Source organism: Camponotus vicinus, unplaced genomic scaffold (assembly GCF_025532165.1).
Source record: "Camponotus vicinus isolate PSW18456_S1 unplaced genomic scaffold, iyCamVici1.0 SCAF_5, whole genome shotgun sequence".
In the NCBI taxonomy this organism is placed as follows: domain Eukaryota; kingdom Metazoa; phylum Arthropoda; class Insecta; order Hymenoptera; family Formicidae; genus Camponotus; species Camponotus vicinus.
Window position 1 is genome coordinate 11,300,988 of NW_028141977.1, and position 14,399 is coordinate 11,315,386.

A 14,399-nucleotide genomic window follows, 5' to 3' on the forward strand; every position below is an offset into this window, starting at 1 on the left:
ATACAAGTGAGACAGTTTGTATTAATAAGTAAAAAGAGGATATGCAAAATTTTTAACATAAAATTTTTGTGATTTTATTTTTCAAAAATTCGATTTTAAAAATTTGAAAAGTAATCTTCATATGTATTTCTCAATTATACTTTTTCATATAATTTCTTTTAAAGTCTCCTATTTCTTAAACTTATGTTTCCTACTGTACATATTCCTACTACACATACAACTGTACATACAACTATACATACAACTGATACTATAATTGATCTAAATAGCTCTTTAATTATTTTCGTTTTATAACAGGTGTGGTAAAATTTATATAGAAGCCGCGACATTATCCTTGCCTCAGTCATAATGTGGCGCTTGATCATCCTCGTTGCTGTTTTAGTGACAGGTAGATAATAGATTATATTTCATATTTCAATTGTATTTCATTCAGATTGTTTATATCCTTTGTATACTTTATTTGTATTTATTGTTTATTACTTTAATTGAACATTTAAGTTAAATAATGTTCTATTTAATTTTATTTATTGCATTTTATTTATTTTAAATACATTTTAATTTAGATTTTACTTGCTGTATGTTTCTATAATTTATGTTATTATATTACTAAACTAAAAATGTTTGCTTACAAAAATAATTCTCTTTTCATATGATAAAGACATGTCGTAATTATAATAATATGAAAATATTATTTCTATTTTTCTATGATTCTGTAAATTTTACGAATCTCACAAAAGTGTAAATATTTTCACGTATTTTTATATATAATATAGAATATGTTTTAAAATATAAAACATAAGACATGCAAAACAAGTAACGAAATTTTTAGTTCTAACAATTCTGAAACACTCAATTCGATTTAAAGCCACATGTAATTTTGAAAATCTATTTATATGCACAAAGATATAGCACATACCGTCAAAATACGTAGTGCAATAATAATAGCGAAATAAAATTAATAAATTATATTTTTTTATAAATGTAGTTACATCATCTGACTGTAATATCAAACGTCGGTCAACGACAAGTGGAGATGATGGACATTATTGCGTTTGCAATGCACAGCAATGCGATCAAACACCGGATGTGATCAAGCCACCCAATCCCGATGAATATACCTTGATAACTTCAAATAAAAATGGTTTACGATTTCATATATCGAAGGGTATATTTAAAAAAGTTAATTCTGATTCCAGTGAGTACTTAATTTCCCTTATAAAAGATAAAGTAAATTTTTAAATGTACTATATATAGAAATATTTAAAAAAATTATATACAGGGTGAGCCATTTTAATTAACGCACGCAATTATTTCGGAAACAAAGCATTTTAGAGAAAAATGTTTCAGACAAAAGTTTTATGGTTTCGAGGGGGCCATAAGATGGTATCATTGGTTTGACCTTGAAGAGCTATTTGAAGGTCACATGAAGGTCACCTTCAATTTCTTAAATGGAACCTACTATTTGTCATTGCATATTCTTGTAGCTTATCTCGAGAGCTTTCCAAAACACTATAATTAAGTACCTTTTCGTTAAGTACTTTTTGAGTTATGAGGCTTGAAATAATTTCTTAATTTTACATAAACCGTAAAATATCTTGTAAAATATTCATTTTTCGATTATCTTACCTTAATACTTTTACGTACAAAATAATGAGAGGAATCAACTGGTGTAAAGAAAACACATAGTTGTTTTGAAGAAAAAATATATAATTTGCAATTAACAATTCCATATAGTGTTTTGGAAAGCTCTCGAGATAAGCTACAAGAATATGCAATGACAAATAGTAGGTTCCATTTAAGAAATTGAAGGTGACCTTCATGTGACCTTCAAATAACTCTTCAAGGTCAAACCAATGATACCATCTTATGGCCCCCTCGAAACCATAAAACTTTTGTCTGAAACATTTTTCTCTAAAATGCTTTGTTTCCGAAATAATTGCGTGCGTTAATTAAAATGGCTCACCCTGTATATGTATAATGTATAATGTATAATGTATAATGTATAATGTATATATGTGTGAATAATTTTGAAATCTCAAACACAAAAGCCCAATATAATTCAACAATTAAAAACAATTGTTACAATGAAAGTATTTCGTGGAAGTTCTGAGAAAAAGTTTATAAATCCACCTCTAGATCAACTAGGAAAGATTATTATAAATCAAACGGACACGTATCAAGAAATCTTTGGATTTGGAGGAGCAGTGACCGATTCAGCGGCCATAAATATTCTGAATCTAACGCATAACGCGTCCGACAATTTGCTAAAGTATAATGAATTATAAAATACTTAAATTCTAAAAGAATTTTTCTAATTTAACGATTGCCATATGAAATATTTAGGAAGTATTGATGACTTTTATCAAAAGATGATAATTCTATATTTAATTTTTGTTTAAAATTATAGAAGCTACTTCGGCCCGCATGGGATCAATTACACCTTTATTAGAATGCCTATGGGTGGCGCGGATTTCTCAACAAGACCTTATACTTATGCGATGACAGAAAATGACGTTTCACTTTCCGATTTCGATTTGCAACCAGAAGATTATAATTATAAGGTTTCTTCAAGTTTTCTCATTTAATAATTAATTTTTTCATTATAAGACAATCTATTTTTTTAAAAACTTGTGAAGGAAAATTCTTACACTTCTAAAGTTAACGAATGAATAATATAGTTCATAGTTGTAAAGTATGAAATATATATGATCATTAAATATCTCAATTGTTTGTAGATACCGGTGACAAAGCGAGCGCAAGAATTAAAAGAAAATAAAATCAAGTTATTGACTGTACCATGGACTGCCAGCCCTTGGATGAAAACGAAATACACTTGGAGAAACGATGCTAAATTACGCCCAGAATATCGACAATTGTGGGCAGATTACTTTGTAAAGTAAGATATATTATTATAATATATTTCTATTAATTTTTTATTTATAATAACTGATCAGGATATTTATTTTTACAATGCATAATTTGTGTGTATATGTGTGTGTGTACGTGTGCGCGCGCGCGTGTATGTGTGGAGATTAGATTTCACAAGTAAATTTATATAAAGATAATAAAAATTTAAGATATACTATTGTCATGAATGTTTATTTTATTTTGTATACTTTTATATATAGATATTTTGAAGCTTATCGTAATGCTGGATTGGAATTCTGGGGTGTGTCACCTCAGAATGAACCATTCAATTACAACTATGCGCCAGAGAATATAAGCGGAATGGCATGTACTGCTGAGGAAGAGCGTGACTGGATTATCGAGTACTTGTCACCAACCCTAAAAAGAAAAGGCTTCGAGCACATGAAGATCTTTATAATGGAAGAAAACAGGCTGGTACTTCCCGATTGGCCGAAAAAAATATTTGAGGATCAAAGAGCAAGAAATATCTCTTTTGGAATTACACTCCATTTTTACCACGATAAAGTAATCGATCCACATAAGTTAAACGAAATAAACCAATTTTTTCCAGAAAAATCAATAATATACACAGAAGCTTGCACTGGACTTAATGGTTGGTAAAGAATAATTTTTACATTATAAATTTAGCATATTCCGAAAGATCCTTCTTAGTAACTGATAATTATTGAAACGAGAATAAATTTGACTAGAACGAAAAATTGATTATGTTTTATACATAGTTTTAACTACAGCATTTCCTCTCTCTCTCTCTCTCTCTCTCTCTCTCTCTCTCTCTCTCTCTCTCTCTCTCGCTCTCTCTCTCTTTCGAATACTATTGCAACAGTATATTCTTCAGATTAAAGTAAATCGAAAAATCTTTACCATTTTTTCGTTCGGCAAATAGTTATCGAAATATATAGATCATAAAGATTGAAAATTTTCATACGTTAAAGCATCACAATCTTTGTAAAAAAATTATTAATATACCGCATTGTATTATTCATCATATTTTCCAATTTTTAGTTCATGATACTCAATAATTGCTCATCGAAGAAAAAAATAGCAAAAGAATCCCTAGGTTTGATTTAATTCGAAAAATATATGTTCTTGCAATGTGCATTTCTGTTAACAATTTGTATATTTTCTTAAGTTGTTATTATAACACATTTTTATAAATATATCTTTTGTATGCTTTTAATCTTTTTCAAACAATTTCTTATTTATATAAAGTTTACGTTATGTGATATTAAAATATGAAAGAGTAATTTTTTATATTGAACTTATTTTTATTAAAATATTAAGACTCAAAGTTTTATAGGGCAAATACTGAGTTACAGTCAATGCGTTTGTTGCTTGTTATATAATACATAGCTAATTATAGAATAAATGTATATTTATAGATCACACAGTAATCCTAGGTTCATGGAAGCGTGGTGAGATATATGCGAGAAACATTATCGAAAATATGTCGCACTGGGTATCTTCTTGGATCGATTGGAACATAGCTTTAGATATGACTGGTGGACCAAATTGGATCGATAATTTCGTTGATTCATCTATAATAGTCAATAGCAGACTTGATGAATTCTATAAACAACCGATGTTCTACGCTCTTGGACATTTTTCAAAGTTAGTAAGCATTACTCTTTTATATTTCTCTTTTATATCTTTGGATTATAGTGTGTGTACACATACACATGTGTCGTAATGCCACATGTATCTGTACATGTGTCGTAAGATATATTTGTAACATTAATGATATAGTTCTTAAAACGACATAAATTCATGGAATAGTTAAAATTAATGTTTTTGCATATTTTTTTATTAGCGATTTAAACCATTATTGATTAAATTTTATTTAAATAGGTATGTTCCACCTAATAGTATAAGGATCGGTACAACAATGGAAAATATGAAAGGAGTTGAAAATGTTGCGTTTTCCACGCCAGATGGTGGTGTCGCACTAATAATCTTAAACCTGTAAGTTTTTCTCTTGTGACATATATAAACACTAAAATATTCAAATATTGATTGGCGTATTATATATTCTAATCCCTTACTTTGTTAATACCTAATATGCATGATGCATCATGAGGAAATTCTCGTATCAACTGTGTTTTTGTTTTTTCAGAAACGAAGAGGAGAAAGTAATTCTGATCGAAGATCCGAAGAAAGGAACAACGACAATAAATGTTTCCGGAAGATCCATTAATACAATGAAATATTGGAACATGTAATAAGAATATAAATCCGTAGTGTCGATAGATATATGTATATTGCGCGTGCAAGGCATAGATTTTAATTCACATTTAAATTATTTTAATTCTGTAAATTTTTTCTACTACAAAAAAATATTCATGAGAGTTTCTTTAAAATAAAAGAATTAAGAAATAAATTGCTAAACTACTTTTCTTATAATGTAACTTGCTGCACTAATAGTATAAATGGTTGTGTTGTTTTAAGAATTCTATTTTAACTATAACTTCTATGCCTTGAGTATTATACACGTTATTGTTAATTAAGTGGTAGTGGTTTGCAATTACTTGAAACTTCTATATAACTCGAATCATTCTCATCGAGATTAAAACTCTCGCCGAGAATTCTTACTTTTTCTCTAACAAAAATTTAACAAATTTGATGAATGCAATGGAAATGAGGTTGTTCAAATGCATTCAATCTCGTTGAATGTTTAAAACATCTACCGCATTTAATCTGTTAAGCTATAATTTTAATATCAGCAAAAATAATTTAAACCAATATAATTCTTTTAATATGAATCTTGAATTTGTCTTAATATGAATCTGAATTATTTTTATTATTCTAAGATTGATATGTTGAACGTTATTGCTACATAATTTTTTTTTCATACAACCTAAGTATGACTTTATATGGAATAAAGTAGGTCATAATTTTACTTGTCAAAGATAAAAATAAAACTGGTCAAAAATACAAAAAAAAATTTATAGAAATTAGATCTATTATATTATTTTTAAGATGATAAAGTAAAATATTAACGTATTCTGTCATAGAATAAGTGTAATTACAATAAAAAAGAAAAGGATCAATTAAAATTGTATTTGGTGTATGCTTTACTTAAACGAAATAAAAATGACGCACGAAATATTTTGCGTTCTTCACTTTCTCATATATATTGGTACAATTATTACAACTATTTGTACACAATTGTGTTTATGTCCATCTTTTTTTTGCTCTCCTATATTGACTCTATATAATTTCTCATTTATATAATTCTTATCGCAAGAAATTCCCATAAGCAGTGCATTCTACGTCATACCAATATTTTTCAAGATCTCAAAAACCGATTCGATAATAAGGCCAGCGCGAAAATGTTCTTATCGGATGTGTCAGCAAATCTAAAAAATCGGGCGTCATGCGTGAATTTCAAGGATGAAGGATATTCGGGAAGACAGGACGCGGACGGTAAAATAAAGCTTGGCTCGTGGATGTTTATCGATGTTATTCGAAGGACATTCTCGTTACTTCCGCGCGCACATTATGTGGGTCACTGGTCCAAGGTCTCGCCGAAACTATGCCCCGGGTTATCGCGCGAGCTCGTGCGCCACACCAGGTAATACGCTGCAGGCACTTCCTGTGTGACCCATATATCCCACCACGACATTGTTCTCTCCCCATATTTACGTCCAGATTCCAACAGGAGCAAAATGTTTTTAAATATCTCACAAACTAGTTAAAACTATAATATTTATACGTTACTTAGACACATTTTGTAATACTTTGAGTATAAAAGGATTTTGTGCCGCGATGGATTTATTATGATCTGATACAATACCAGAAAGTTATAATAAATAAATAAGCTCTTTACTTCGCAATTGAAAAATTAATCATCTTTTTGGCTAGATTTTGAGATTTGAGAAAAAAATGGCTTGGAAAAAAGATTTGTCGCTATTTTATTGATAAACAACGTTTGGCAAGCTTTTCAATCTTTCAACGAACTGAATAAGGTATGTGTATGCTTGCGGTATTGAATACAAGTTTTCTTTTTTAATTCTTTATAAATATCCTTCAATTGTTTTTTATACTGAAAATTGTTTCAATGTAAGCATAGTACATTTCACTAAAAAAAAGTACAGCAGGTGTTGGTAACACTTGTTTTTAACATCTAATCATATTAGATCAGTATTTTTGAGATTTTAGAAAATCAATGTGTGTAAAAAGTAATTATGCGATAATAATTAGTCGAGTTGTATTTAAATGAACGAAAGAACTTTTGTAAAACAGTAATTTAAAATTACGTTTGTTATTTTAATAAATAAGTAGAAAGAAAACGCTTAATTAAATAATCTCTTTGATTATCCAAAGTCAGCTAGAGTTTTATATAAAAATGAAAAATGTTTTCGTCGCAAAGAAATTAAAAAACAATAAAAAAAGGAACAATCTGTCAAAAAATCAAAATTTAAAAAATATTTCGTAAAATGGAAATAATATGTGAAGTAAAGAGGGAGAAAAATAGATAGAGAGAGAGAGAGAGAGAGAGAGAGAGAGAGAGAGAGAGAGAAAGAAATGAGAAACAAGGACGTAGAATGGAGGTGAAGGTTGAAATTTAACACGAAAACCGTGCGTTGGACCGACTCGATGTAGTCTATCGATCTTAGACTAATCTGCAATGGTTCCTAAAGAGAAAGAGAGAGAGGAAGAACTTGTTCCCGAACGTACCTCTTCACGCTCCAGGACATCTGTCGATAAGTTATTCAATTCTCGACGCTATTGAATTTCTCTCTCCTCGTGAGATGAATCCTCAGTTGCGGTTTAACTATGTATATCTTCGTAGTCGTAATGACTCGAAAGAGGACGAACTCATTTTTCGTTCGTCTTTTAACGCATGTGTGCATCTATAACCGATTTTTGAACGAATAATTTCGTGAATTTGAATTTCACTTCTCTCGAAGAAAATAAAAGCGAAATGATAGATAGCATGAGACATTGTTTAAACGCGCAGTTGTATACAATTATGAATTAACGTTGGAAGATGTGTCCGGTGAACGTATGGTCGTAATAAAATTCGTAAGTCTGTATGCTCGTGATAAGAAGCTCGCGTCTGATTTGCGGCTCCAATCTTCATTATTAATGCCATGTATGCAATAAAAGCTTCTCTCTCCTGCTATACTACGTTACTTGCAACGAGAATACTGCACTTGAGGCGACGGGGGATTAAAATTCATAGATATCTTTGAGAATGGATGGAACGTTCCTGGATATCTGGTAATGGTATCATTTCGCACATCGATCATTGCTATTTTCTGCAAGCAATGGGTGTATTCCTTCTTTCTTCTACGTGGAAACTCTAATAAACTTTTTGGATATATTAAATTTCATGTTATGTTCTTTATAAATGATCTAAAAAAAGTTTTTCAAAATTTTACATTTTTAGCGTTTATGTACGAATTTTTTCTGTACTAAGATTGCATATATCGAATGAAGCATTCGAGTTATGCGCGAAAGAATATAAGATTACAGACTTGCACGACGACACGTGCTCCTCGCACGTGAAATGACCGATTATGCATCGACGATCTAATGAACAGCTGTGAACCGTGTTTCCTGCAATCTCGCAATTAAAATTTGCGGAGATGAAGAAATTAAAAACTGGGATTTCGCTTATTGATATATGAATATTATTCTCATTTATTCATATTATGATCGAGTAATTTCTGCTGCTATGATTTTATCAATTCTCTCAAGTTCGTCTTGCATTACATAAGAATGGCATATGCATTTTAAGATTCGCGAGATCGCCGATATATCTTGTTTTTTTCTTTTTTTTCACCGACAGAGCGCATTTGCATTCCATGCTTGTGGAAACGTAACTATATTTCTATCACGTGTGAATAATACTTTAATAAAAACTAGAAGTATCCGGTGTTTCTGTTTTTCTCTCTTTCGCACTTCCTCCTTTTCCCTCTCTCTTCATCGCACCTGTCGATGTATCGTTCAAGGTTATCATTGGTGCGAACAAACGCGCAATCAAATAATCGATACAGAATGAGAGGAGGCGATCGCCGTGCGATTGCAAAAAATGCAAGCATTAACGATATATCGCCGACGCACGTTTAGTAAAAACAAATACATACCTGACTATTCCATGTACATGCTTCCTCGTGAATAAAACTTGGATGAAAATCGAACACGCTGATAAAAACCAACAATATTTAATTTGACGTTAAAAAAGCAATTCTCATAATTGACGATATATCTCTTGTTTAATTTAGGAAATAAAATTTTATAAAGAAAATTGACTCTTTTTATGTTCGAATTTCTTTTTACCATATATGGCGAGCATAATATTTGACATCGCTTGCGTATCATTTTTCTATCATTATTAGAGTTTTAGCATAGAATTATCTTTATATAAAACGTAAATAACGTATTGTAATTTATACAGTCTTTTCAGACTCAGATTGTGTATGTTGATAGATTAATTTCTAATTTTAAATTGTACTGCATAAATTACAAATGTCAAATGACTTATACATACGTTTGTATGTATCAAATGTGCATATGATTATGTAAATTTGTCTCAGTATATTATTATCTGGAAGTTTTAAATGTTCTCTCTATTATTATCTGGAAGTTTTAAATGTTCTCTCAACAATACTTCTTACTTTGTCAACATAAAATAATGCCATAAAATATTGTGTATCAATTAATTTGAAGTTACTTGATAATATTTAAATAAATACATTTTGTTTATTTTCCTCCATTTTGTGTAAAACTGTAAACTATAAATTGGTTAGAATTGACGAATATTTATAATCGTTGATATATGATTTGTAAATGAAGGAATGAAACACGTAATGCATGTTATATGTATTTATGAAATTATGTATTTGTGAAATTATGTATTTTGAAATTATATATGTATTATGTATCTTGAAATCTATAGTCGTATCTATAGTCGTATGTACGATATTGAAGCGCATTTACAATATTTATTAGCAAGATAGAATTAATCGTAAAATTCGTGGAACCGCACGCGCGCAATCGTAGATTGAATGATATTACAAACAGTTGTATACGAGTGATTAATGACATCCATCTCTTATTATGTATAATTCTTTTTTTTATTTTATATATTTCTAATTAATTTGATAACTTTGTTGTTATATTTTAATTATTACTAATTATATTATATATTATTATTATAGTTAGTTAATAAAAAATTTCCTTCTGTTATAAAAATATTTGAAATCTACTATTTCAATATAACATTTTTTAAGTAGATTATAAGAAGATTATACATTCACACATTGACATCACATTGAGATTAAAATTATATTGCATATTATGTACAAAATGACGCATGCGTATAAACGAGTTTAATTGCGGTTAAGTACGAACATCATAAATGATTGATTGTAATTATAGCACATATGATAGCTTTATTTTTTTATTTTCCACTCTATATATATATCCACATTTACAGTTAAATTTAACTCACAAATTATTATTATTACACATTATCTATACTATGTTAACATTATGAATGTGATTTTTTTTCCATTGGAAATGGAATATGCTTCGTTTTCAAGAGGTATAGTAAAGTATATTTCTTAACTGTATATATATATGTACATATATATGTACATATGTACATATATACATATATATACATGTGTTTGTGTGTGTGTGTGTGTGTGTGTGTGTAAATTGATAATTAATTTAATCAAATGACATTTAAATATCAAAATTAATTTCAAAATCTTTGATCAATTCATTAATTGATAGACAGTTATATTGTAATCTCATGTTTCATACTAATTTATATATTGCCATATAAAAAGTTAATTAATAATAAAACTAATATTATTTTGATATTAAAATTTCAATAAAAAAATCAATAACACGTGTTTCTACTCAGGCAAATAAATAGCTTTAACATTTATTACTAATATATCCGAGGTTTACACATTTAAATGTTCAAATATTGAAAATGTTTTAACTTGCACACATTTGCTAAAGATAATATATTATAAAATACTTCATAAAAATAACATGGGTATATTATAGACATATATTTCGATTCTTAACTTGTTATAACAGTTAAAATATTATCTCAAATTTTACAATAACATACACATCGTCGCACAAAGAAATTCTTATATAGACAGGAATTAATTAAAATTCGAACTTAAATGTAACGAAATCTTCTACATATGGAAATGACATTATAAAAGAGAGAAAGAAAAAGAGAAACGCAAGATAAAAGTTTATCAAATATTAGTGTAAATTTTATTATGAAAAATGATATTATTGAATATAATTATTATAATTGTCATTATTTCTATACATACAAGATTTCGTTACATTTATAAGTTCGAATTTTTTAATCAATTCCTGTATGATATGCGGCGATGTATATGTCATTGTAAAATTTGAAATAATATTTTAACGTTATAACAAGTTAACAATCGAAATATATTTATTTTAGAGAAAAGTTGCTATATATTGTTAGTCGATGAATCTTCGACAACGAAAAAATTTCATCATCATTTTATTTATTTTTTTATTTATTTTTTAAACCGTAGATTGTTATATAAGTAGTTATGATTACTGCATTTTATGCTATATAATTAAGGTAGAAATATAAGTGATATAGAAGGTTAGGCATTAAATGATTTATAATGATTCGTCTAGTTGTAACAAGGTATAGCTGAATGAAGGCCGCGCGAAAGGTGTTTTATATCACGTAAGTACGTGTTGTATACACGGATATATAATAACACTTGATCTCATTTTTACTTGATCTTATGCTAAACTAACATTGACCTCACATGTGAAAAGCTGTATGTTTTATTATTTTATGATTAATATACATACATATTTTGTAATAGCTCTGACATATCGATGGAATAACATGTAAAACATGTAATTACGATAGAGAAAAGAGAGAAAGAAAGAGAGAGTTTTACAAATATTAAATTTGTTGTAAATTATTTATAGACTCGTCCAAATATGACGCATTACAGCATAGAATTTTATCAGATAATAAGAAATCATCACCCATGATAAAAAGAGCTTTAAGGACTTATACATTTATAGCAAAAAGTATAATGAGCAGATATTTTCAAAACGTTTTAATAGACCGGAAAATTCTTAGGAAAAATTCTTATGTTTTTCATTAAAATTTAAAATAGAAGCTTTTTTCATTAGAACACAAGATGTTAGATATCATAGATATGGTTAATAAATATATAACATAATCTTACATAATCTTACATAATCTAACATTTTTTTTCCTTCAATCGTTTTATATAGTTATTGATTATATATAATTGTGCGTCACTATCGAACCTATTTGTGATTGTTACAATTATGAAATCATACATTTATTACTCTCAAACTGATCGTTAATTGTAATGTGGTCGGCTATCATTAATATTAATTATAACTAGTAATATCAAGGTCATATTAAAAAATTTTAATTTTTTAAATATTTCTCGTAGCATTCATTGATCACTTATAGTTTTTGCCATGAAATCTACTATTAAAAGAATTCAGTAATTTTGAGACACCTTGTATATACACGATGGCAATTCACTTTTTTGTACACGTTACGTAAACAATTATTTCAGCAATGCTGATATTTTACTGTTCCGCAAATTGAAACGCGCCTCGTTGCAAACGTTAATGTGCGTAATATGTGCGCGATCGTGGTTTATTGTTTTCGTAACTACACGTTACATAAATGATTATTCGAACAACATGTCGCTTTACCGTCTCGCAAATTAATTAATTCCATTGCGAATGTTAATCAGGAATTTTCGACATCGAAATAGAAATCTCCAATTACGCATTTTATCTTTGTCTCGAAAGGCTCCCAGGTTTTCCTGCTTTCCATGAATTGAATCACGGAAGGAAAATTCATTGCGTGCGGTGAAGTCAAGTGCTATGATTCCGCGGAATTTATAAAAACGTCGTTGACAAAGTCTTTATCTTTCTGTCTCATGCCGATCATCCATACAACTATCCATGAATCATTAGATTTTCTTGAATTTTCATGAACTGTCATGGATAAATGACAAAACCGCATTGATTCCATCAACGGAAAACGGATAAAATTTTTTTTAATTTATCCAAGATCAGATACGATTACGGAAAGATATAATTACGGAATAAAAACCTTAAAACTAAAAAAAATTTCACAATTTAATTTTAAAGTAAATAATTCCTATTAATACTCTGATTGCACTATAGCAATGCTAAATCCATAGTATAGTAAATATCAAAATATAAGCGCAATGTTGTAGTTAAAAGAATAAACTGGATATCCTTGGGATTTCAATTTGACACGTATTCGAACTAGTCGATTTAACACACGTTTGCACCTGGTATGACATATCAATTTAGTATGTTGATGCATCGCAGGAATGCCGATATTTGATAAATATAAAAAATATAAGTAATGCTTGAACTAAGAAATGCTATGTTTCTAAAATACGAGGATCTCTAAAAAATGGAGAATATATGTAGACATACAAAGATACATATCTAGCAAAATAATACTAATCTTATTCAGAAAAAACTATATAAAGGAGAATTCAGAAAATTAAATTTAAAATACTTGATAATAAATTATATTTAATAATGTTTTAGATATAAAGGATTCTGTAGTTCTGTAACTCTGAACTTCTCAAACCTTTAAAAGTTCGTAAATCATATACCGCTTTTATGGTAACTACAGATCCGTTTGGTTATTTACGCACATGCAGATAAACCTCGCCGAACGACCAAGCATTTGCGAAGCTCATAAATTCAGCACATTCATGGATATACAAGAAAGCATTTTTCAATTAAGAGAAAAAAAAAGAATGCAAATTAAAGACAGACAAGATAAATGCGCTGTATAAAGTGATTCTGTATAAAAAACAACATAGGTTTGATACTCAGATGCGTTAAAGAATATAATAAAAAATTATTAAAAAGATATTTTCTGTTTTTTTATTCATGACAAAAATTCTCGTCGGTAATCCTCAATTTTCTCTTATCTTATCTTTTTCTCTATTATAAAACCATTATATAGTTGATATCACTATATCAATTTTTTAACGTTTTTAATAAAATAATTTGGAAAAAGATTGCCTTTTCCTTTTGATTTTTAGATCTTAAAATAATGATTAATTAAAAATTAGCTATAAAGTTGAAACTTTATAAAAGAAAAATTAGACCAAAATCCACATATTTAATTAAAAAATAAAATTATGTTCACATATCAATTAAAAAATAACATTTTCTTCACCCACATATTTTAAAAAACATTAAACACAAATATCTGCTGTACTTTATTACACATTCACAAAAAATATTTTAAAGTCTATTTTAAAATCTGTCAAACACAATAAATCTCATTTTATCATTCATACAACGATGCGATAATAATGCGTTTAGATAATTTATAAATAAAACATTACATACTGTAAAGAATGTGAACGTATAATCTAAAAATATTTGAGAAT

General features: G+C 28.4%; 2 protein-coding genes across 9 annotated transcripts in view; one reads left to right on the forward strand and one right to left on the reverse strand.

Moving 5' to 3' along the window:
* Rhogef3 (Rho guanine nucleotide exchange factor 3) overlaps positions 1–14,399 on the reverse strand; it is a 143,941-nt gene that overhangs the window by 119,557 nt on the left and 9,985 nt on the right. The window lies entirely within an intron of this gene.
* LOC145972274 (lysosomal acid glucosylceramidase-like) lies at positions 304–6,028 on the forward strand. Its single transcript, XM_083100754.1, has 9 exons — positions 304–388; positions 986–1,195; positions 2,137–2,269; positions 2,408–2,561; positions 2,736–2,896; positions 3,129–3,520; positions 4,308–4,536; positions 4,774–4,887; positions 5,039–6,028. The coding sequence occupies exons 1-9, from the start codon at positions 349–351 to the stop codon at positions 5,142–5,144; spliced, it is 1,539 nt and encodes a 512-aa protein (XP_082956880.1). The 5' UTR covers positions 304–348; the 3' UTR covers positions 5,145–6,028.

Coding starts and splice junctions, on each gene's coding strand:
- LOC145972274 (XM_083100754.1), top strand. CDS start 349: ATGTGGCGCTTGATCATCCTCGTTGCTGTTTTAGTGACAG. Junction 2,270..2,407: donor GCGTCCGACAATTTGCTAAA/GTATAATGAATT, acceptor TTAAAATTATAG/AAGCTACTTCGGCCCGCATG. Junction 4,537..4,773: donor GCTCTTGGACATTTTTCAAA/GTTAGTAAGCAT, acceptor TTATTTAAATAG/GTATGTTCCACCTAATAGTA.